This window comes from Sapajus apella, unplaced genomic scaffold, assembly GCF_009761245.1.
Source record: "Sapajus apella isolate SASKATOON/1434 unplaced genomic scaffold, GSC_monkey_1.0 scaffold7, whole genome shotgun sequence".
NCBI classification, from domain to species: domain Eukaryota; kingdom Metazoa; phylum Chordata; class Mammalia; order Primates; family Cebidae; genus Sapajus; species Sapajus apella.
Genome location: NW_022436947.1, coordinates 11,126,944 through 11,147,800, shown reverse-complemented (window position 1 = coordinate 11,147,800; position 20,857 = coordinate 11,126,944). Strand labels below are relative to the sequence as shown.

At 44.2% G+C, this 20,857-nt stretch overlaps 2 protein-coding genes across 4 annotated transcripts in view; one reads left to right on the top strand and one right to left on the bottom strand.

The window, feature by feature from the left end:
* Window positions 1-216: 216 nt before the first annotated feature.
* Window positions 217-20,284, top strand: MEST. Of its 3 annotated transcripts, none has more exons than XM_032275961.1 (12): window positions 217-443; window positions 9,700-9,854; window positions 11,491-11,570; window positions 12,267-12,344; window positions 12,470-12,606; window positions 12,762-12,820; window positions 14,215-14,255; window positions 14,799-14,869; window positions 15,114-15,215; window positions 16,698-16,774; window positions 17,955-18,018; window positions 18,936-20,278. In XM_032275961.1, the coding sequence occupies exons 2-12, from the start codon at window positions 9,701-9,703 to the stop codon at window positions 19,051-19,053; spliced, it is 981 nt and encodes a 326-aa protein (XP_032131852.1). In that variant the 5' UTR covers window positions 217-443; window position 9,700; the 3' UTR covers window positions 19,054-20,278. The 3 variants fall into 3 exon arrangements, with proteins under 3 accessions (XP_032131852.1, XP_032131851.1, XP_032131853.1); XM_032275960.1 differs by lacking the exon at window positions 217-443 and adding an exon at window positions 6,043-6,318 and having other exon boundaries at window positions 18,936-20,284; XM_032275962.1 differs by lacking the exon at window positions 217-443 and adding an exon at window positions 7,360-7,377.
* Window positions 20,234-20,857, bottom strand: part of COPG2 (COPI coat complex subunit gamma 2) — a 126,400-nt gene continuing 125,776 nt past the window's right edge. Inside the window, exon 24 of the mRNA XM_032275959.1 lies at window positions 20,234-20,787. Within this exon, the coding sequence (XP_032131850.1) occupies window positions 20,657-20,787 (131 nt within the window). The 3' untranslated portion in view covers window positions 20,234-20,656. The remainder of the gene's footprint in view (window positions 20,788-20,857) is intronic.

Here is a 20,857-nt window from a genome sequence, read left to right as displayed (position 1 = left end):
GCATCTTTAGGGTAATTGCGCAATTAGGGGAATGGCTGAAATATGGCAGGCTCGCCAAAGAACTCTACTTAGTTAATAACTATGAAAATGTCACTTCTTTGGCCTTCACTTTTATTACGTAAAAGTACTCAGATCAAGCCAGATACAATTTTATTCTCTTCATCCAATGCCGTAGGCTATTGCGGAAGCCACGGCCTGCCATTTCATACCCTTTGCAATAGGTGGCGCTGACGCCTGGCAGGGAGAAGGTGGCAGCACATGCTGGGCTGGGGGCTATGGTCTTGAGCGCGGAGCTGGCGACGCTCTAGCCCCGAGCCACGTATTCGCGGCCGGGTCCTTCCTGGTGACTGGGTGAAGGCCGAGAACCTCTGGCCTCAGGAAGCGCATGCGCAACCGGTTCCCCCAAACATGGAGTCCTGTAGCCCAGGTCTTACCTGAATCAGGTAAGAGGCGGGCGGGGAAGGAGTGGAGCCTCCCCTGCACCCTCGCAGCCCGCCTCAGGAGTGGGACTGCCCCCCTTGGGGGGTGTGGCTCGTGTGTGTGTGCCACACCAGTCCTGGGGCCAGGTAAGTGCGCGTGGCCCAGGAGGCGTGAGGCTGTGCTGGCCAGGGAAGCGCTCCGCGGGGCGCGTGGGTCCCTGCACGAGGTGCGCCGCCGCCGGCCCACAAGCGGGCCACGTGGGCGAGGGCCTTGATCGTTGTCTCCCAGCACCTCCGGGTCGACGAGAACACAAAAGTCACACAACCCTCGCCGAGGCTTGACCTCGCGACAGCGTTTAGTCATTCCGTTAGCTGGCTACACCCGCCCTCCTGAGCTTGAGGACTCGATTTCTTGGGAGGCTGCGCCTCCCCACCTGGGGGACAGCCAGCCTTGGAGGTAGGAAAGGTCGCAGGCACACGGCTGTTCGGGGTCGGAACTGCGGTGCTGGTCCGGGCACTGGGGTCGCGAGGGCGGAGAGCGGCAGTGGTGGCACGGTTGCCGGCCTAGGGTGCAGGGAGGGGGGATAGCTGAAGGTGTGAGGCGAGGAGAGCAATCGAGGAAACGGAAGCACCTGCTCGTGGTTGACTCATCCTGGCTGGAGGCATCATCTAATGTTGGGAAAGGAGTAACGGGAAAAAAAAGCAAGCGAGAAAGAGCGACCGTGCTTATGCTTGGATCCCTTTCTTCCTCAGGCAGCTAGGAAATTGCCTGTCTAAAGAAAGTAGCTGTTTTCCTTAGGGGACTGTGGTGAGTGACAAATGAGATAATAAATGTGAAAGGGTAAAGAGCTATAAAAATGCAAGATTCTATTAGTTAATTAGAATCCTTCAGCCTATTTATCTGTTTGAGTGGATAAGATGTCCTCTAGGCGTGGTAGTGGCCCAGGAGTACCTGGTGAAGAAGTACCAGGTGTGGGATAATGGGATATGTGGAGTAATGCAGAAGGGGTATGAGGATAGTTTAGGGGTGCCCACTAATACTGTCACCTGGAGAAACAGCCATCTGTTATTTAGGGTCATCTTATTTGGATAAGAGATTATTCAGTTCCACTGCTTCCCTCTACCACTCATCTTTTACCACTCATCTTTTGAGCTTTTTTTATAGCCAAAGACTTTTACCTGAAAATGAAGAGGAAGACACCAATCGCTTCAGGAATATATTTGTTAATAATAATAATAATTATTATTATCATTTTGAGACAAAATCTCTCTCTGTTGCCGGGACTGGAATGCATTGGCACCATCTCAGCTCACTGCAACTTCTGCCTCCGGGGCTCAAGCTAGCCTTCTTGAGTAGCTGGGACTACAGGCACACACCACCACACACTGCTAATTTTTGTATTTTTGGTAGAGACAGGTTTCACCATGTTGGCCAGGCTGGTCTCGAACTCCCGACCTCAAGTGATCTGCCCACTTCAGGCTCCCAAAGTGCTGGGATTACAGGTGTGAGCCATTGTGCCTGGCCATATTGGTTAATTTGGTTGAGAGTCAGGTTTATGTGATTTAATTGATAATGTCTTCAATTTGTCTTGCCTTCAGCAGGAAGCAGCATGTTGTACAAAGGGTTCTGGGCTGAGGGACATAACTAGGGAAGATTGATTTGTGGATTTGTCCCCTCAGTAGAGGATCACCTTGGTCAAGTTCCAGTTCATCTTGGAGCCTTATTTTACACCAGATGGGAAAAGACCTCACAGGTCATTCAGTCTTACATGCAGAGCTTGCATACCTGCAACAGGGTTCCCCAGCCCCCAGTGACAGGGAATTTGTCACATCCCCAAATCGCCAAGCCACCCAATCCCTCTAGACAGCCCCTACTGTTGGAAAATTCTTTATGTTGAATCGACATCTGTTTCTCTATAATTTGCACTCATTGGAGCCATACAGAATAAAATGTCTAATGCTGCTTCCACAAATATTTGAGGACTGCAAACACATTTCCTTCTTTTACTTACTCCACAAGGCTTCTTTTCTTCAAACTAAATAAACATGCCCAGCTATTTCAAACAGGGAGGCAGTGTGGAGTAGTGGAAAGAGGGCCAGCTTTGGAGCCAGGCACATCTGCGTTCAGTTCCCAGCCCCTTCACATCTAACGCTCAGCGCTCCGAGCTGCTGTATCTCTCTGAAATCTGTGAGTGAAAATACTCGTCTAGCCAGGCTACTGTGAGGATTAGGGATATATTGGTTGAAGATCTATGCTCACGGTAGGAGCTTAAACTATGAGAGCTGTTACACCTTTAGTTTGCAATTCATTTAGTTGGTCTTCTCTGAACACATTCCTATTTGTTTCTGTGTCTCAATATCTGTCTGCTCTGTAGAACAGAATAAAATGGTTTATGTGAGTTCTAACTAGCAGAATAGAGAATTCACTTATTTTTGTACTTCCCCACAGTCTACAATCACAGTAGCCTTTTTAAGGGTCCTATCACACTGATTCACTAAGTTTCTCAACCAAAACCCCTTCGTTCTTTAACATGTGTTTCTGTTCAACCAAGTTTCTCCCATACGGGTGTTTTATTTGATTTGAATCTATAATGATGGCTCTTGAAAGTGGCAGTCCCAGTTGTGGCTTGTTGTCTCCATAAATATCCCGCATTTGTCATATTATGGGTCTCAAACTGGGGTTAGAAAAATATGCTTATTGAATCCATGGTACCCTCCCTGCTGACCCCATACCACTGCTGTGCACAGCAAGATAATAAATGCAGAGCTTTCTATATGAATTTTTGCACAAATCTGAGGTCTTATTATAAGGCGGAACTGTGTTTAGAATTGGAATGTGACAAGAATGTCTGATAAGCCACTGGCCGAGGGAATACTTCTGCATGAGATAGCTTGCACGGCCCAGGAGAGCAGCCGTCTGGAGGAACTGAAAGGGTGCCACTGCCAGCAAGCCAGAGCTGACTTTGAATTTATGTGTGGCTGTGTGTTTTCTCAGGGCTCCAAGTGTTTTATACCTTGGGTCAAATTCTTCCCCTGCGGAGGAAGCTCCTTTTTGGAAGTAAATCAGGCACATTTAGAAGCTTTGTTAACTCTTTGGCTCCTGGGGGATTATGGCCAGCATTTTTTCCTTTAGACTTCTGACAGCGAATTCCTGGTTGGGTCATGCTGATCTCTTTGAGCTGACTTCTGTGGTCAGGGTTCTTCCAAATAGGAGTATGCTTCCCCTGCCTAATTTCTGGGTTCCATGCCCATCTCAATCTCAATCCCTCCTCCTTCAGGGAAGTTTTTCCTAACTACTCAGTCTGAAAGGACGATTTCTCCTGAGTGCCAGACTTGGAATTCCTGTTGTCTTCAGGAGCTCTCCCCGGCACTCCCCACTTCCCACAGGACCTTTAAACTGTTTTCTTTGTCTGCCCACTTGATCCATGTGGGTAGACATGTTCCATGGCCTTCAGAATAAGATCTTTTGTGGGGCATGCAGTCCATTAAAGAGAAAATCACCTTCATCTTGGATGCTGGTGTTTCTGGCCTGGTGAGAATGAAAGTGTTGAATTGTTTGTAGGGCTCAAAGGTTGCATTGACAATAACTATGAAAAATATATAATACAAAGTCTTTTGTTATTGTTATTATTAAAATAGGAAAGCCTTTACTCTGTTGGAAGGACAGATTTCGATTTTGCAGAGTAATGCAGTCTTTAAAATGTAGTGGTAGTTAAAATAGGCAATCTTTGACTTGTAAAGAGACTAATTTAAATTTTGTTAAATAACCAGCTAAGACTGTAGTTTAAATCCATTTGTGGCTTCTCATTTTCTCTGGAACAAATTCCTAACTCCCTACCATGAAATTCTCTTTCTAGCCTAATTTTTTTGCCGGTTGGTGTCCCGGCTCAAAGGACTTCCCGTTTTCCTGAAACGTGCGGCCCCGGGCCTCCGGTGCTTTGCGAAAGCCATCCCCTCCGGCTGGAATGTTCTTTGTCTCTCTAGTAAATGTCTATTCATCATTCAAGACCACCCTTCCCCCCTCCCCTTAATTACTTCCTCCCCTGTGCGCCCTCAAATTCTTGTACTTATTCAAGCAGTATTTATTAGGGGCCAGCTTTGTGGCCGGCACCATGGCGGGCTCTGGGGATACAAAAGGTGAATAATACTTGGGCTCGGCCTTTGAGGGCCTTGTTCGTTAGGGAGGAGGGAGTCAACCTGCCACAAACGTCGCTAGGAAATTAAAAGGAAAATTTTAAAAAGCGGCAGTTCTTGTCTGTCTTCCCCGGCCCGTGTCTTGCTCTGAGGCCGGGGCTATTTCTCATTTATTTCGCACCCTTGGCTCTTAGTGCGCTGTAGGTGCTAAATCAGTGTTTGTTTCATGAATGTTTTTACGGGGGGCAACCGGAACTCGGCAGAAGCGTACCTGTGTTGTGCCACAGGTTCTGATGGCCCGCTCATAGGCGGTAGTTTCCGCAGTGTCCGTGGGTCTTCCCGGGGTCTGGGTTGGGCGCCCCGCGGGCCAGCGGCGAACCTTTCGGGCTGCAGCGTTGCAGAGCTGCGGAGGTCCTGGGCCAGGTGCGGCCGAAAGGAGGCCTGCAGCGCCCCCTTTGGATGCAGCAGGCACCGGCTGGCCGCTCTGCTCACCCACTTGTACCCCGGGGGCGTTCATCAGTATTACAATTTACGGTCAGAAAATGAACACAGACCCTTCGTGATACTCTACATTTTTCAAAGGCGTAAGGGATGCCTTTAAAGGATTATGGATTAGAAAAATTCCTCCCTCTTTCTTGTGCCTCTAGGTGCTTGCAATGTGATTCTATCTTACGTCAATAAAGGGAGTTTTGCTCTCTTAATTGCGCCCACCGTTCTGTGCAGTGCGGACCGGCACATGCAGGGAGCTGGGCTGCGAAGGTGCTGCTGCTGCGGGGCGTCTGGCACGCCGACCATGTCGTGCTGCTGCAAAGGAAACATGCCCCACACCGCGGCGGCTGCTAGAGCTGGAGAAACCGGACTTTGTGCAACTTTGTCCATAATGGTATCCATGAATCTGTTTACTAGTTTGGTGGTCCAGCAGAGCTTGTTGCTCCCTGGCCGCTTGCTTATGCCCTTTGGTGGTTACTTGTAGTTACGGGCTTAGGGGGCCTTGGGCCCTTGTGGCTTGCCGCCTTTCACAGTTCAGCACCCACGCTTCTGACGTGGGATGGGAGCAGGCGCCACGGCTGGCACCCCTGAGCCCTGCTGCCCCTTAGGTCGAGCGGCCATCCTCCTTTGGGGCTTGTGGGCCTCCTATGGGGCTTGTAGGTGGTCTAAGGGAAGTGTTGGGGCTCTCAAGGGTCTGCCGTTTTTGTCAATGGCATTAACTCGCCAGGGGAGGGTTTCTGCAGCAGAATCTCGGGCTCAGGGTTGAGGTTCGCCAGAGATCAGTGGGGTCTTGAGGACCGGGATCTAGTGGTCCCCTTCAAGGCTCGACACCCCTGAAGGGGCCCACTAGAGGAGCCACTGTAAGAGGGGCGCCCCATCTCTGCAGCCGTGGCGGTGGCAGAGTGGCTGGGAGGGGCTCTGCGGCGAGCAGAGGGGCAGGCGATAGGGGTGCTGCGGCGATGGGCGGGCTAGGGGCGGGGCGCGGGTGGGCTCTAAAAGTCGGCGCCCACTCGCTCTGCGCTGCCGCGGCAACCAGCACACCCCGGCACCTCCTCTGCGGCAGCTGCGCCTCGCCAGCGCAGTGCCGCAGCGCACGCCCGAGTGGCTGTAGCTGCCCGGTGTGGCGCCGCCCTGCGCGGGCTGTGGGCTGCGGGCTGCGCCCCAGCTGCCGCCTGGCCCAGCACGGCTGCGGGCGCTGCGGCGCCCCGTGCTCTGCAACGCTGCGGCGGGCGGCATGGGATAACGCGGCCATGGTGCGCCGAGATCGCCTCCGCAGGTGGGTGTGCGGCGGGAACCAGGGGGTGTGGCTGGCCGCCCCGGGACTAGAGTGCAGGCAAGCGGCTGACCGTGTGCCCAAGCCGGGGCTGCCCGGGCGAAAATTCTATCTGCAGGCGACACGCGTTCCGTGCCCGCTCTGCCGACTTGAGGAGGGGGTGTCACTCCTGCATGCAGTTGAGTGTTCAGAATGCAGGTTAGGATTTCTCCTTGGGTTAGGATTTCTAGACCCCGGGATCACCTTGGTGAGATTTAGGATTTATGGACTCCAGCGTCATCTTGACATGAGTTAGGATCCATAATGACCCCGGTCTCACCCTGACGGGAATTGGGATTTTTAGACCCCAGCATTACCTTTGTGCGATTTGGGATTTTTAGATCCTGGCATCACCCTGGCGCGATTTAGGATTTTTATACTCAGTCGTTGTTGTAGCATGATTTAGGATTTCTAAATTACAGCATCGCCGTCGTTCGATTTAGGATTTTTAAAACTCCGGCTTCTCTCTGGTGCGATTTAGGAATTTTAGACCCCGCCGTTGCCGTGGCGCGATTTAGAATTTCTAGATTCCGGCAAAGCCCTGGTGCAATGTAGGATTTTAGACCTCGCCATTGCCGTGGTGCGATTTAGGATTTCTAGACCCCCCCACCCCCGCAAAAGCCCAGGTGCGACGTAGGATTTTAGACCCCGCCGTTGTCGTGGCGCGATTTAGGATTTCTAGATCCCCTCGAAGACCTGGTGTGATGTAGGATTTTTAGAATCCGCCGTTGTTGTGGCGCGATTTAGGATTTCTAGACCTCCCCCAAAAGCCCTGGTGGAATGTAGGATTTTTAGACCTCGCCATTGCCGTGGCGCGACTTAAAGGGTAGACCCCAGCATCGCCCGGGTGCGATTTAGAATTTTTAGAATCCCAATATCTCCATGGCGCACCCTAGGATTTCAAGAACGGGATAATCGCAGTGCCGAGATCGCCGCGGGGCAACTTAGGATTTCGAGACCCAGGTACCGCGGTGGCGGGAGTCACCGCAGAGTGACTAGAAGTCACAGTGCCCGCCAGCCGCCGTAAGTATTTTTCAGATTTCAGTAACAAGCGTGAGTGAGAACGCTGATTTGACCAAACTGTTCTGTGGCTCAGGGATTGTTCGCCTTGGTTTCGCGGGTTTACAAAGTGGTTTATCTCGCGGCGACGCCATCAGGTGGGCGGCAGGTTGGATGGAATTATTACGCGAGTGCGTTTTTCCTTTTTACAAGATGAAATCAAGGCTCAGAAATTTCCAGAAAGTTTGTTGCTGGAGTTTGCTTATTCTCTCTACTCATGGCTCATCAAATAATTGGGATTTTGGCCAAACAGTATTTGTTTAACCCATTTTACCTACTGACTGCCAGACTGCTTCACTCCTAAAAATCCTAAAAGGTGGTAGGGGCATTTTTACTGAGGTAATAAGACAGAAAACGGCTCCCTGAGAGATTCCCATTTTCCTTTCTTGGAGTAAGAGGAGGAGGGTGTGGAGGGGGGTGTCCGGGAGTAGAGAGTGTTGGTCGGTCGCCTCGTTTTTTAAGCTCCACTTCTCTTAAGTCCCATTTGCTGCTCTGGACGCCCCTCCCGGGCTCTGCTGAGTCACTGCAGGGATTCAGCTGCTGGAACCCGGTTAATGAATGCGATGAGAAGCATAGGGGGAAAGGAATAATGAAATGCACACATGAAAATATATGTATTGAAGTACAGGACAGATAGCACTGAGCAGATGACCGTCAAAACCTAATGCTTTTTGTCATCTGACCTTCAGAGGAGATACTGGGGTATACCTTTCTTTGTAGCTTGATATGTATTCCAATATTATTATTATTATTATTATTTTGAGCGCTCTTAGCCTGCTATTGTTGTAGGGTGAAAACAGTGATATAACCATCATGTTCTGGCACTTTTTTGAATCATTTATAGTATTACCTTGAGAAATAGGACCAAACCATTTTATCCATCTTATAGAATGGTGCTTTGGAGAAAAAAAGAGAAATGACTACTATAATAATGCCTAAAAAGTAGGCTGCGGAGCTGAGAGTCTTTAAGAAACATGGTTATTTTACCACTGTAGAACCACAAGCTTGCTTTTAGAATTTAGGAAAATAATCCGGGGCTGGGGCGGGGGGGGGGGGGGTTGCGGGGAGGGGAAGTATCTGTTGGGTTGAGGAAGTTAGCGAATGGGTAGATTACAGGCAGTAGAGAAGAGTGTGTCTACAGACAGAAAGCCATTTCACCCAGGGCTTTAGCAATTAATTTATTTTAGCTCTATGACAACTCTAATTTTAGTTTTGGAGGGTATTATTTCTATTCTGGCTGTTTTGAGAGAATTTCCATTCTCCGACAATTCTTGATCCGGCGACCATCAGAAGTCATAGTCTTGAAACAGAACTGTTTCTAATTCCTGTTTGGCGCTCCTTATCAATGTGGATAAACTGACTTGTGCCTTTGAAGTCCTGGACATGGGAGGATTGGGTGTACCAACTAGTGCTCTTTTTCCAAAGACGAAATCAATTCTCACATGCTGGGTAGGAGTTATGCCTTATTTTTGGGGGTTGGGGGAGCGTCTTATGAAATTAAATAAATGGAAACTTCAAGAGTCTGCTAAGAAAAGCAGAAATATAATCTACTGCCCTGACCTCTCAAGAGATTAGATATTCAGGGTCATGACAAAGCTGCTTATGTTGGAATACACAATGCGGCTATCTTACTTTCACAGACTGTTTACCCTGAGTAGTTTCTCAGCCCAAATCCAGATAGGAGTACTAAATGGGGCTTCAGTTAGGCAGAGGAGGGCTGATAAGCATGTATTAAAAATCAGGAGCAGCTCTCTGCTTGAGGACATGTGATAAGTTACTACACATACATACTCTTTAAAATATGAGAAATAGCACATATACATATTTTGAACATTTTTCTCGTGGGGGCTAGTGGGTAGATGGTGGAGCTTTTGGAGTAAATATGAAATAATTTATTTTTTACTTTGGAAACCTTGATACAAGTCAACAAAACAGTGTCCAGCACTTAAGTCATTTCCCTTTTATTTAATTAAAGACCTCTTCAGCAGGTATTAGGAAGACCACAAGGGGAGGGGCTGAGGGGTTAAAGTTGGGGAGCAGAGGAAGAGGATTATGTTGAAATACGTATTTTTTTCCCCCTTAAATTAGAAATGGCGAACAAATGTGGTGATTGCTATAACAGACAGAGGTTCAATTACGGTCTTGGTCAGCTTTGTGCCTATGTGAATGGCAAGTCATCATTGCATGGTAACAGCAATCTCCCACCCCACCTTACTAGGTTTTGGTTTGTAGATGAGTGTACTGTATTACCTGACTGCTTACAGTGGGTCTCTGCTTTTCCTACAGGATGAGGGAGTGGTGGGTCCAGGTGGGGCTGTTGGCTATGCCCCTGCTTGCTGCATACCTGCACATCCCACCCCCTCAGCTCTCCCCTGCCCTGCACTCATGGAAGTCTTCAGGCAAGTTTTTCACTTACAAGGGACTGCGTATCTTCTACCAAGGTAAGAAGTGGACTATTGAAACACATGCGTGTATCGGTCATGTGAGTCTTAGCTAAAGTATTTATTTTGTGTCTATTGCTCTCTTGTTGCTCCTTAATGATGGAGGAGAGTCTCGCTCTCTTTTTCTATGTAATGTACTTGCAGAGAAGCTCAGAAAACTGCTGGGAGAATGGGAATTGGGACTGAGATTCCAGTCTGCAGACCTCACCTTTTAGTATAAGTTATCTTTGTAGCTTGATATGTATTCCGATATTAGTATTTTTTGAGCGCCCTCAGTATCAGGTAATACATAAAATGTTCACAGATATAACTACCATTGGTTCTCTCTCCTCACCATCCCCGATTTCATTTTATTGTTTTCTATATATTATTTGTAGTGTGTGTAACTCTGATTTCAGTCTTAATACCATTATATAAATTTGCTAGTGATGATTATTATGACCGCTACTTATCAAGTAATTACCATATGCCAGGCACTGGGTTATGTTTCTAGCCTTTATTGTTTAATCTTTACAACAGCATTTGAAGACAGGTGCCATTAACCTCATTTTATAGGTGAAGAAACTGAGAAACAGATTGGAAATGATTTCTTTTGAGCGGGGGTCAAGAGCAATAACGAAAAATGTTTGTCATAAACCGTTTTTCATTATTGCTCCTGACCTCCTCTCATTTGCTATATTCAATTAGATAAGTATACAATTTTCATTATGTTGGCTTGGGTTATTTTTGGTTTTAGTTTTAAATGACTAATGATGAAGGAAAAGCTTCATGTCTGTAGTTTATTTTTCCTTACATTTTCAAACTATACTATTTATATAAGTGGAATGATTTTATTTACATAGATTTTCAAGAACAAAACTCTTAGGCTAAAGTATATACAATATTTTATTGCTTCTAAATTATTTTTGAAAACCTTATTACCAAATTTTCATATCACTGGCAGTATATGAATGTACCAGTTTTAATCTAATATATTAATATTAGCAAGGTTAATATTATCTAAATGTTTACCTAATTTAGATGATGCGGAACGCTTCCGTATTGTCATATGCATTAAAAAAGTTCACGTCTATGTTGGTCAAGCCCTTTTTATAGTTGACAGGATTTTGTAATAGTTTTATTATGTTTCTGATGTTGGATTGGGTCTCCTGCCAAATAGAGTGCTGGGCAAACAGCATACGCTAAAGGTGTTCCTTGGGAATAGTTGCTATATCTTAGAGAATTTCTGTGAGGCCATTCATGATAAAGTATAAAAAATTTGTAGTTTATGTGTTGTACGCATAAGTTTTTAACTGTGAAAATTTACTTTTTACTGTTGAAAAAGATTACATGTTATTACAGAACAAAAGGAGAAATGGGGATATGCTTTTTAAAAACACCTAGGTAAAAGTAAACAAGGTGCCTTAAAGTATTTTCACATAGCATGAATTTTACAATATTTTGATATAGATTAAAAGGAGAAAAAGGCCTGTTCTTACCTATGCAATAAGCTTACATTTAAAAAAGAATGTGTCATTTTAATGTCAATTTGGTCACAGTTTCTTGTCCTTTGCATCAGATTACTTAGATTTTAACATCTTCAAGGGTTATTTTTATAAGGATTTGGCCTAATTGATTGTACTTTCCTTCTTCCCAGACTCTGTGGGTGTGGTTGGAAGTCCGGAGATAGTTGTGCTTTTACACGGTTTTCCAACATCCAGCTATGATTGGTACAAGGTAATGAAGTCAGACTTCTAGGCCCTACTATGTCTTAAAAAACCTCGGCAGGGTGCAGTGGCTCACACCTGTAATCCTAGCACTTTGGGAGGCCAAGGTGGGAGGATGGCCTGAGGTCAGGAGCTCGAGACCAGCCAGACCAACATGGTGAAACCCCAACTCTACTAAAAATATAGCTGGGCATGCTGGCACATGCCTATAATCCCAGCTACTTGGGAGGCTAAGGCAGGAGAATCCCTGAACCCAGGAGGCAGAGGTTGCAGTGAGCCAAGATCTTGCCACTGCATTCCAGCCTGGGTGACAGAGTGAGATTCTGTCTCAAAAAATTAAAAAATGAAAAAAATTAAAATTAAAACCCCAAAGATTTTGTTTTTAGCACTAGAAGGCTCTTGCAAATTTGAATTGCTTTAAAAAAATTAAATGTTGAACTGTTCCTTATTTACTATAAGGGAATGATAACTCTTTGGCAATCTAGAAGGGATTATCACCAAGTTATCCTCCCTCAATAGAGATTAATTACCAGGAATGAAGCATTTTCCAAGAGGATCATCTGTGGGACCTGTGGTGGTTTCATGGGGTTTTCTCTTTATGGAAGTCTGTTAAGCCAAGATAGGGCTGAAGTTCCTGGGCTGCTGCAGCTCTGGTGAAAGGGAAGCGCAGAAGCAGAAAGCCCAAATCATCCTTTCTTTTTTGTAGATTTGGGAAGGTCTGACCTTGAGGTTTCATCGGGTGATTGCTCTTGATTTCTTAGGCTTTGGCTTCAGTGACAAACCGGTAAGCAGCACCTATCTGGGACTGGTGATGGGGTGTGGGGTGGGCATAGACTGTGAGGGGTCAGGCTGGCAAAGAGAGCTGCACTTATGACTTCATCCTGTCTCTGTGGGCTTTCCTTTCCTCAGAGACCGCATCACTATTCCATATTTGAGCAGGCCAGCATCGTGGAAGCTCTTTTGAGGCATCTGGGGCTCCAGAACCGCCGGATCAACCTTCTGTCTCATGACTATGGAGATATTGTTGCTCAGGAGCTTCTCTATAGGTCAGTGGAGCTTCAGACTTTAGCTTATGATGCGGGGAGAGTACACTGTTTCTGGACTCAGATTTCTATCCTTTCTCTCTCCTGGGAGTTGTCTTCAGTGGTGTGCTGGTTTAAGTCTGCTCAGCTACATATGTGTTTCCTTATCTCCCTTCTAGGTACAAGCAGAATCGATCTGGTCGGCTTACCATAAAGAGTCTCTGTCTGTCAAATGGAGGTAATTGCCTTGGTGGTAGGTAGAAAATGGGTGTAGTCTAGAAGGGCCATCTTTAGAAACCACAGCGACATCTAAATGGTAATCCAGTAATATTGCAAGTAGACGTAATTAAACTATGGGATCTCTACCTTTTTTGTGCCATGAACTCCTTTGGTGGTCTGACGAGATTTATGGGCCCTTTTCCAGAAAGTTTTTAAATACAGAAACAAGCAGGATTACAAAGGATAGTGACTTTATTGACGTAGTCAATATAAAGCTGCATTCTAGTCATGGGCTTTTTGAATGCATTAGCTAGCAGGACTAACGGAGGACCTAGTAACGGCTATATCAGAAGTAGTGAGGAGTGTAAAGACTGCGTATCTGTAACAACTGCAGTAGGTTATGAGAGTATAGGACTGCAGATAAAGAAAAAAGCCACACGTGTCTCTAATAGTACTATGATGTTAGTGTAGAAAATCCTTATTTCATGTCATTAATGGGTTCTTGGAAACTGTGACTTTAATTGAAACATTATAATAGAACCAATTTTCTTCTCATCACTACTTTAAAGAAAGGTTATTATTCAAGGACCTGCTGTACCTCATTTTGCTTAAGGCTGAAGTTTCCAAGAACCTATCCTGATGTTAAGTGAGGACTTAACTGTATGAGATTCCCCAACTCCTAACTGATGGAAATGCCAAGGTGCAGTTAGAAAATAGCGAACCCTTGATTAGACCTTTTGGGCAGGCAGCTTGTAAGTCTGTGAATACCCAAATGTCCCCTGAATGCCTTAAGAGCAGACTGGGAGAGATGTCCGTCTGTCTCTTTATCACTTATGCCTTCATGGGTTTCTTCCACTGACTCTGAAGAGAAATGGAAAAGGAAAACCTCTAGGTTTTTTAAAGGACTTATTTAAAAACTTTTTGTTTTATTCTTGAAGCCCAAATCATTAACCCTTATGTTCTGAGTGACGGGGGAAATGCTAAGGGGAGTCAGAGCCTGCTTATCAGCATTTTGGATGACCATATATTTTCTCCTGTTTCACTATCTTTAAAATGGGAAAAGTAATTGCAGTGGGATATAATGTGACCAGTTAAACACAGAATTCCCTGGAGAAGTAATTAGATGACAGTACTACACTTTTATTTGTAATTCTGTTTTGATAGTAAAGGCTGCAGAGGTGATGGTGAATAGTGTGCACGGTCTCTGATTATGGGCTTGTCTTTGACCTAAAGTTGTAGGTAGGCTGGGCCAGGTGGCTTACACCTATAATCCCAGCACTTTGGGAGGCCAAGGTGAGAGAACTGTTTGAGCTCCAGAGCAGCCTGGGCAACATAGTAAGACACCATCTCTATTAAAAAAAACAAAAAAAAAAGCTATAGGTAAGTGACTCAGAAAAGTCTCTTCTCCTACAGGTATCTTTCCTGAGACTCACCGTCCACTGCTTCTCCAAAAGGTTGGCTACTTCACTGATAGACCTTTAATTTTAAGATTTGTACTAACGTAAATAATGCTGGGACTTTTTAAGGGCCATTGTTCCTGTAATTGGCAAGTAGTTAAATCCTCTCCCCTGTGAATTTATATTAATGAAGTTAGTTTTTCCCCTTCTTAGGCAACTAAAGCAGAGGCAGTGACCCCTACATAAACCCCAAACCAATTCTAAGAATAAGAGATCAACAAATATTTGGAGAAGTACAGCTATGGAAAGATGTGTGTTATAAGCTTGATGTTTGAACAAATTAGGATCCTAACTCTAAACTTGAATATACCAGAGTTAAAGTTTTAGGGGTTTAGTGAATTGTAGAAAGTATCTTAGATGCAATTAGAAATAGATTTGTCTTCCTTGAGAGAAGAATGTGAGTAGGCAAAACAAAATGCCAAGTACCAAACCAGTAGCAGGAGATTTGGCTAAAGATTTAGTTCCTAGTATAAAACGCTTTGCCTCGGTGAGGGTCTTCCTCTGGATTCTTGAGCTTTACTTCCACTTATTCCCCTCCAGCTACTCAAAGATGGAGGTGTGCTGTCACCCATCCTCACACGACTGATGAACTTCTTTGTATTCTCGCGAGGGTAAGTGTCACTATCAAGAGATTGACTGTGGGCTAGGAATAATGTGAAAAGTTGCTGCCATTACAATTCTGGGCCAAATCCTAGGGCCTGATATTTTTAAAGCAAAGGTATTGGCCACTTGTCAGGGAAGTAGAAGGAATTCATAAATCACTTATGGGTCGGACTGCATGGCCTCTGAGTTCCAGCCATATTGAATATTCTGAGTGCTCCTCACACTTATCTTCCTGCGTTTGGACTCTTTCAGTCTCACCCCAGTCTTTGGGCCGTATACTCGGCCCTCTGAGAGTGAGCTGTGGGACATGTGGGCAGGGATCCGCAACAATGACGGGAACTTAGTCATTGACAGGTAAGAAATTACCCTTTGCTTTGGTTTCCAGAGAAGCATTTTTTGGAGAGTGGGAATTACTGGTTTTGTTCATTGCTGGCTTATTCCCTATCACTGGAAGGCTGATGATGACCTGTGAGGCAAACCAAAAAGTCATGGTCTATAATTCCTAAGAAGATAGATATGGAAAATAGAGTGAAACTGGACTCTTTGTTAGTATTAAATGCTTCAAAGTATTGAATCATGGTTGTGGAAGTAGCCTAGTGCCTCCCTCAAGGTACAAGGCTCTTCCTTTTGCCTATCTTTTCTGCAGCAACAGGGAGTAAAAGGGCAGACTTCTCGTCTGTCTTGTACAAAGAATTCCCATGCCTTGGTTCACATGAGAATATAGACACTTTCACAGGGGACCCAGAGGTGGTGACAGCGTAACTACTTGGGATAAGGCTCTGTCTCCTAGCCATCTGGGTCAGTGTAGCTTCCAGTGTTTTTACTGATGGCTTTGCTGGGAATTGTGTGTTAGAGGGAGCCGTTCCTCCCCTCCTCTCCTAACTCCCCACAGGATCCCTGAACATTTCATTTTAGTATTAAAAAAACTGAAAAACAATTAAGACTGTCTTATAAAATTCTCTTATGCTTTCGTTTCCAACAAGTAAATACTGTTTCTAGGATGTGATATTTGAGGTTCACAAAAATAACTGTCCTGGAGTTGCCAGGTAGAATGAGTAGAATACATGAGTTTGAGTTCTAAAATGTGGCAGTGGTGTCTTACAATGGAGAAAGAGGAGTTCTCTCCATTTTATCTGTGGTCAGATGAAGCCATTGCACTTCAGCCTGGGCAACAGAGTGAGATTCCATCTCAAAAAAAAAAAAGTAGACGTCAACACAGATCATGTGTTTCAATCCTCTTATTTTGAAAATGAGGAGGCTAGCCAGGTTCTTTGGCACATGCCTGTACTTCCAGCTACTTGGGAGGCTGAGGTGGGAGGATCTCTTGAGGCTAGGAGTTAACAACTGTAGTGAGCTATGATTGTACCTGTGAATAGCCACTGCACTCCAGCCTGGGTGACATAGGGAGACCTGGATCTTTTTTTAAAAAACAAACAAATGAGGAAACTGAGTTGAAAAATCTGTATTATACATTTAAGTCACAGACGTAGGTAGTGGTGGAGCCAAAATTGGATCCTTAGACCTCGGCTTCTTAGTCACATATAATCCAAACCAACTTTCAGCCTTCCTAGATCTCATTCCCTGCGTAATAAATACACAAAACCACTGATTCTTATATCGATAGTAGGCATAATCACTACTATAGATAGCTACATGGTGGTTATCTCTAGAGGTTAACAGAAATGGATAAATTAAGTGGGATATTTCCAGGAATGCTAAACTGCTTCTGGATTAAGAAATTATATCTTATGTTCCTTGTGGTTCATGTCATGCCCTTGAATCCCTGTAACAGTAAAGATTTCTTCTTCTGCTCATGCTGACCTACCTGTCCTACAGTCTCTTACAGTACATCAATCAGAGGAAGAAGTTCAGAAGGCGCTGGGTGGGAGCTCTTGCCTCTGTAACTATCCCCAGTGAGTATTTTTATATTATTGATAGGAAACTGAAGGACTAAAAGGTCAAAATAGTGGCAACTCCTCTATACAATTAGGGTTACCAGATTTAGCAAATAAAAATATAAGACATCCAGTTAAATTTGAATTTTAGATAAACAACAAATGCTTTTCTACTATTTAAGTAGGTGTACAATATTTGGGACCTACTTACACTAAATAAATCATTTTTCATCTGAAATTCAAATTTAACTGGGTATCCTGTATTTTACTGGCAGATGTACGCATGACATTTGGAATATCAGTGATGTGTGTATGTACAGTGAAGTATATAAAAAACAGACATTACTGCAAAGGTAGTTGGTATTACTGATTTCTTGTGCATTGTCAGTGACTGCCGCATTACATGCTGAACTGCTCGGACAGAAGCTGTTTGGATTACTAATCAAGAGGCTATTATAGGTGGTCTATGCTCATTTGTCTTTTCATTCTTAAGGATTTAAAAAGAAAATTAGTGTTTCACATACAGTGGTTAGTGCTCAGGAAATTATTGGTTGATTTCAAATGTCAAGGGTCTGTTATAACTGAAGAGAGATTTAAGGAATGATGGTATCCTGGACTTAGAGAATGCTGAAAGTTGGGCTTATTCCGTTTGGTCCAGGGTGCGAGAGAGCTGAATGAGGGACCAAATGGTTTTCTGTAAGAGGCAAACTGGTGCGTTCCCAGCAGTTCTTTAGAGCTTACCTAGTAAGACAAGCTAGGTTTTCGATCACACAAAAAATTATTTATAGCAAATATTTTCTTGTGCTGGGTGAGGTGGCTCATGCCTGTAATTCTGGCTCTTTGGGAGGCTGAGGCAGGAGGACTGCTTGAGCCCAGGAGTTTGAGACCACCCTGGGAAGCAGAGTGAGAAAAACAAAAATTTAAAGGTTAGCCAAGTGTGGTGGTGCATACCTGTATGTAGTCCCAGCTACTGAGGACACTGAGGTGGGAGGATCGCTTGGGCCAAGGAGTTTGAGGTTACAGTGAGTTACGACTGCACCACTGCACTCCAGCCTGAGCAACAGAGAGAGACTTTGCCTCAATTATAATAAAAGGAAGAAGAAAACATTTTTTTTTTGGAGAGGAGTTAATTTTAGGGTGGGAGTAGGAGAACAGATGTGAGAGCTGTTAAGTATTTCATTCCCTTTCTCTTTCCTAGTTCATTTTATCTATGGGCCATTGGATCCTGTAAATCCCTATCCAGAGTTTTTGGAGCTGTACAGGTGAGTCTCCCCAAGAGAGGTCAATGTTTTGTTAGTATCTCATCCTGACAATGGCAAACAGAATATCGCTTGAAGGCTGTTGGCTCTAGCCGTTGTCTGTGACCTCACTGTTCATCCAGGAAACAATAAAAAGACTGAGTTGAGGAGTATTTTGTAATAAGAAATTCGGTTATACATTCTCTTGATTTATACATAGTCTGTTTTCACTGTCATGAGTGCTACATATTCCTAGGTGTACAAAAAGCTCTCACGTGAGTCACAGGTTGAAAGTGGATATATCCTATGAAGTGTTTGTTTTAGTCCGATTGTAAAGACAATTCATCGACTAAAGCTGAGCAGATGGCAAGGAGAGACTGAGAAGAGCTCATTGTGAAATAGTGCCTTCTCATTGGTTGCAATTCTCTATAGGTACTTGGAAGGTATCAGAATATGAAATCTTGATTGATCATGTCACATAAGAATGTTCCATACCTTCCTGTGGCCTACCAGATACAAGCTAGTAGTGAACAGCTTGCATATAGTTTTTAATAAAATACCCCCTCTCATCTCCTCCTGGGATTAAGGGAAGATCCTTGGTTATCTCTGCTTGGGCAGTGAGTTGCTGTGTGATCCAGTTGTTTGATGCTTCATCCTTCTCTAAGGAGCTGAAAGTCATCTTGCTTTGACAATTGTTGCAAAAGTGTTCTATTTTCAAGTTGTTCTTTGTTGGAGTATGAACATTTAAAAACTAGTCTGTATAAATGGAATTGGCAAGTTTATCTGCCTAAGATACAATTTCAGAGTAGAAGTTGAATAAGCTCTTTGTTGGCTCCCTCCAGTGTGGTGCGTCCACAGGGTCATTTACTGGGGCTTCCTACTGGCTTACATCCCTCCCCCTCCAGCCTCAAGTTCACCTGCGTGCTGTTCTCTTCCACTAGGAAAACGCTGCCGCGGTCCACAGTGTCGATTCTGGATGACCACATTAGCCACTATCCACAGCTAGAGGATCCCATGGGCTTCTTGAATGCATATATGGGCTTCATCAACTCCTTCTGAGCTGGAAAGAGTAGCTTCCCTGTATTACCTCCCCTATTCCCTTATCTGTTGTGTATTCTACTTAGGAAGAAATGCCCAAAAGAGGTCCTGGCCATCAAACACTATTCTCTCACAAAGTCCACTTTATCAAATTGGTGAACAGTGTATAGGAAGAAGCCAGCAGGAGCTCTGACTAAGGTTGCCATCACAGTCCACCTCCCATTACTCTGACATCTGATCAAATGTATGGACTTGGCTTTGTTTTTGTGTTATTGGGAAATTCTGATGAGTGTTACTATTCACTGATGCTGAAAAGACGTTCTTTTGCATAAAAGATTTTTTAACACTTTGGACTTCTCTGAAATATTTAGAAGTGCTAATTTCTGGCCCAGGCCCAGTAAGAATTCTAAAGTAAGAATGAGGAGAAGGGGGCCTCCTTCCGTCTCCTTGAATGGCTTTATGGGCACATGCATTTTAAAAGTTCTTTAAGCAACACAGAGCTGAGTCCTCTTTGTCATACCTTTTGATTTAGTTTCATCAGCTGTTTTTAGTTATAAACATTTTGTTAAAATAGATATTGGTTTGAATAATATAGTATTCTTAGTGTGATTTTTAGGTCTATGATTTACTTACACATTATATATACTTTATAAAGACCCAGCATAGCATACCCTTACTCTGCCAGAGTAGTGAACCTAATTAAACATGTTTGATTTCTGAATAAATTGAACTAAATCCAAACTATTTCCTAAAATCACAGGACATTAAGGACCAATAGCATCTGTGCCAGAGATTTACTGTTATTAGCTGGGCAGACCAATTCTAACAGCAAATAACAGTCTGACACGCCTCATACCTCAGTGCTAAAAAGCATGTCTTTCTTGAGCTACTGCAGAGGGAAAGGAATTGTTGTGTAGTACAAGTCACCATGCTGAATGTACATGGATTCCTTTATGATGACTGCGTAACTCCCCATTGCCTGTCCCACAGAGGCTTTCTGATGTAGCTCAGTAATTCCTGTACTTTACAGACAGGAAAGTTCCAGAAACTTTAAGAACAAATTCTGAAAGGCCTATGAGCAAATGGTGCTGAATACTTTTTTTTTAAGCCACATTTCATTGTCTTAGTCAAAGCAGGATTATTAAGTGATTATTTAAAATTCATTTTTTAAAAATTAGCAACTTCAAGTATAACAACTTTGAAACTGGAATAAGTGTTTATTTTCTATTAATAAAAATGAATTGTGACAAAAGTGGACTCTGGCTTCCCCTCCCACACCACCCCTCTGGGATAAAATTTTCCAACATTGCCAGGAGCTTTCAGATACATGTTAAATTAAAGAATAAAATGAAGTTAAGCAGCGGGAGCACAGGATAGTATTTGATTTTCAGGGTCACCCAAAGCTGTACCATCATACCAAAGCTGACCAAGTATAATAAAAAGAAAAAACCAACCCATGCGCAAAGGTAGAATTTGTTTGATCTGCTGGCTCAGGGCCAAATGTTTAATTTGCTTCTCCAAAGTCATTCATCTTCAAAAGTGTGATTCTGGGAAACTGATGCCACTAGCCTAAAAGCCCACTGACTGTGAAGTGTGCATCAGCTTCCTCCTGTCCAGTAAGATTTTATCCAACAGAAGCTAAGATAACATCTACAGGTGTTCTCTCTTTGCTTCTGACGGTCACCTGCATGGTCACTCCATCTGCTAAGGCCAGCCTGGACCTCACCAATAAATCATAGCCACCTCTGAATATACCTGAGAGAAAAAAGTGAGGAAAACCATATTAAGAACTCAAAACAAGCACTGGATAATGAAATTTATAATG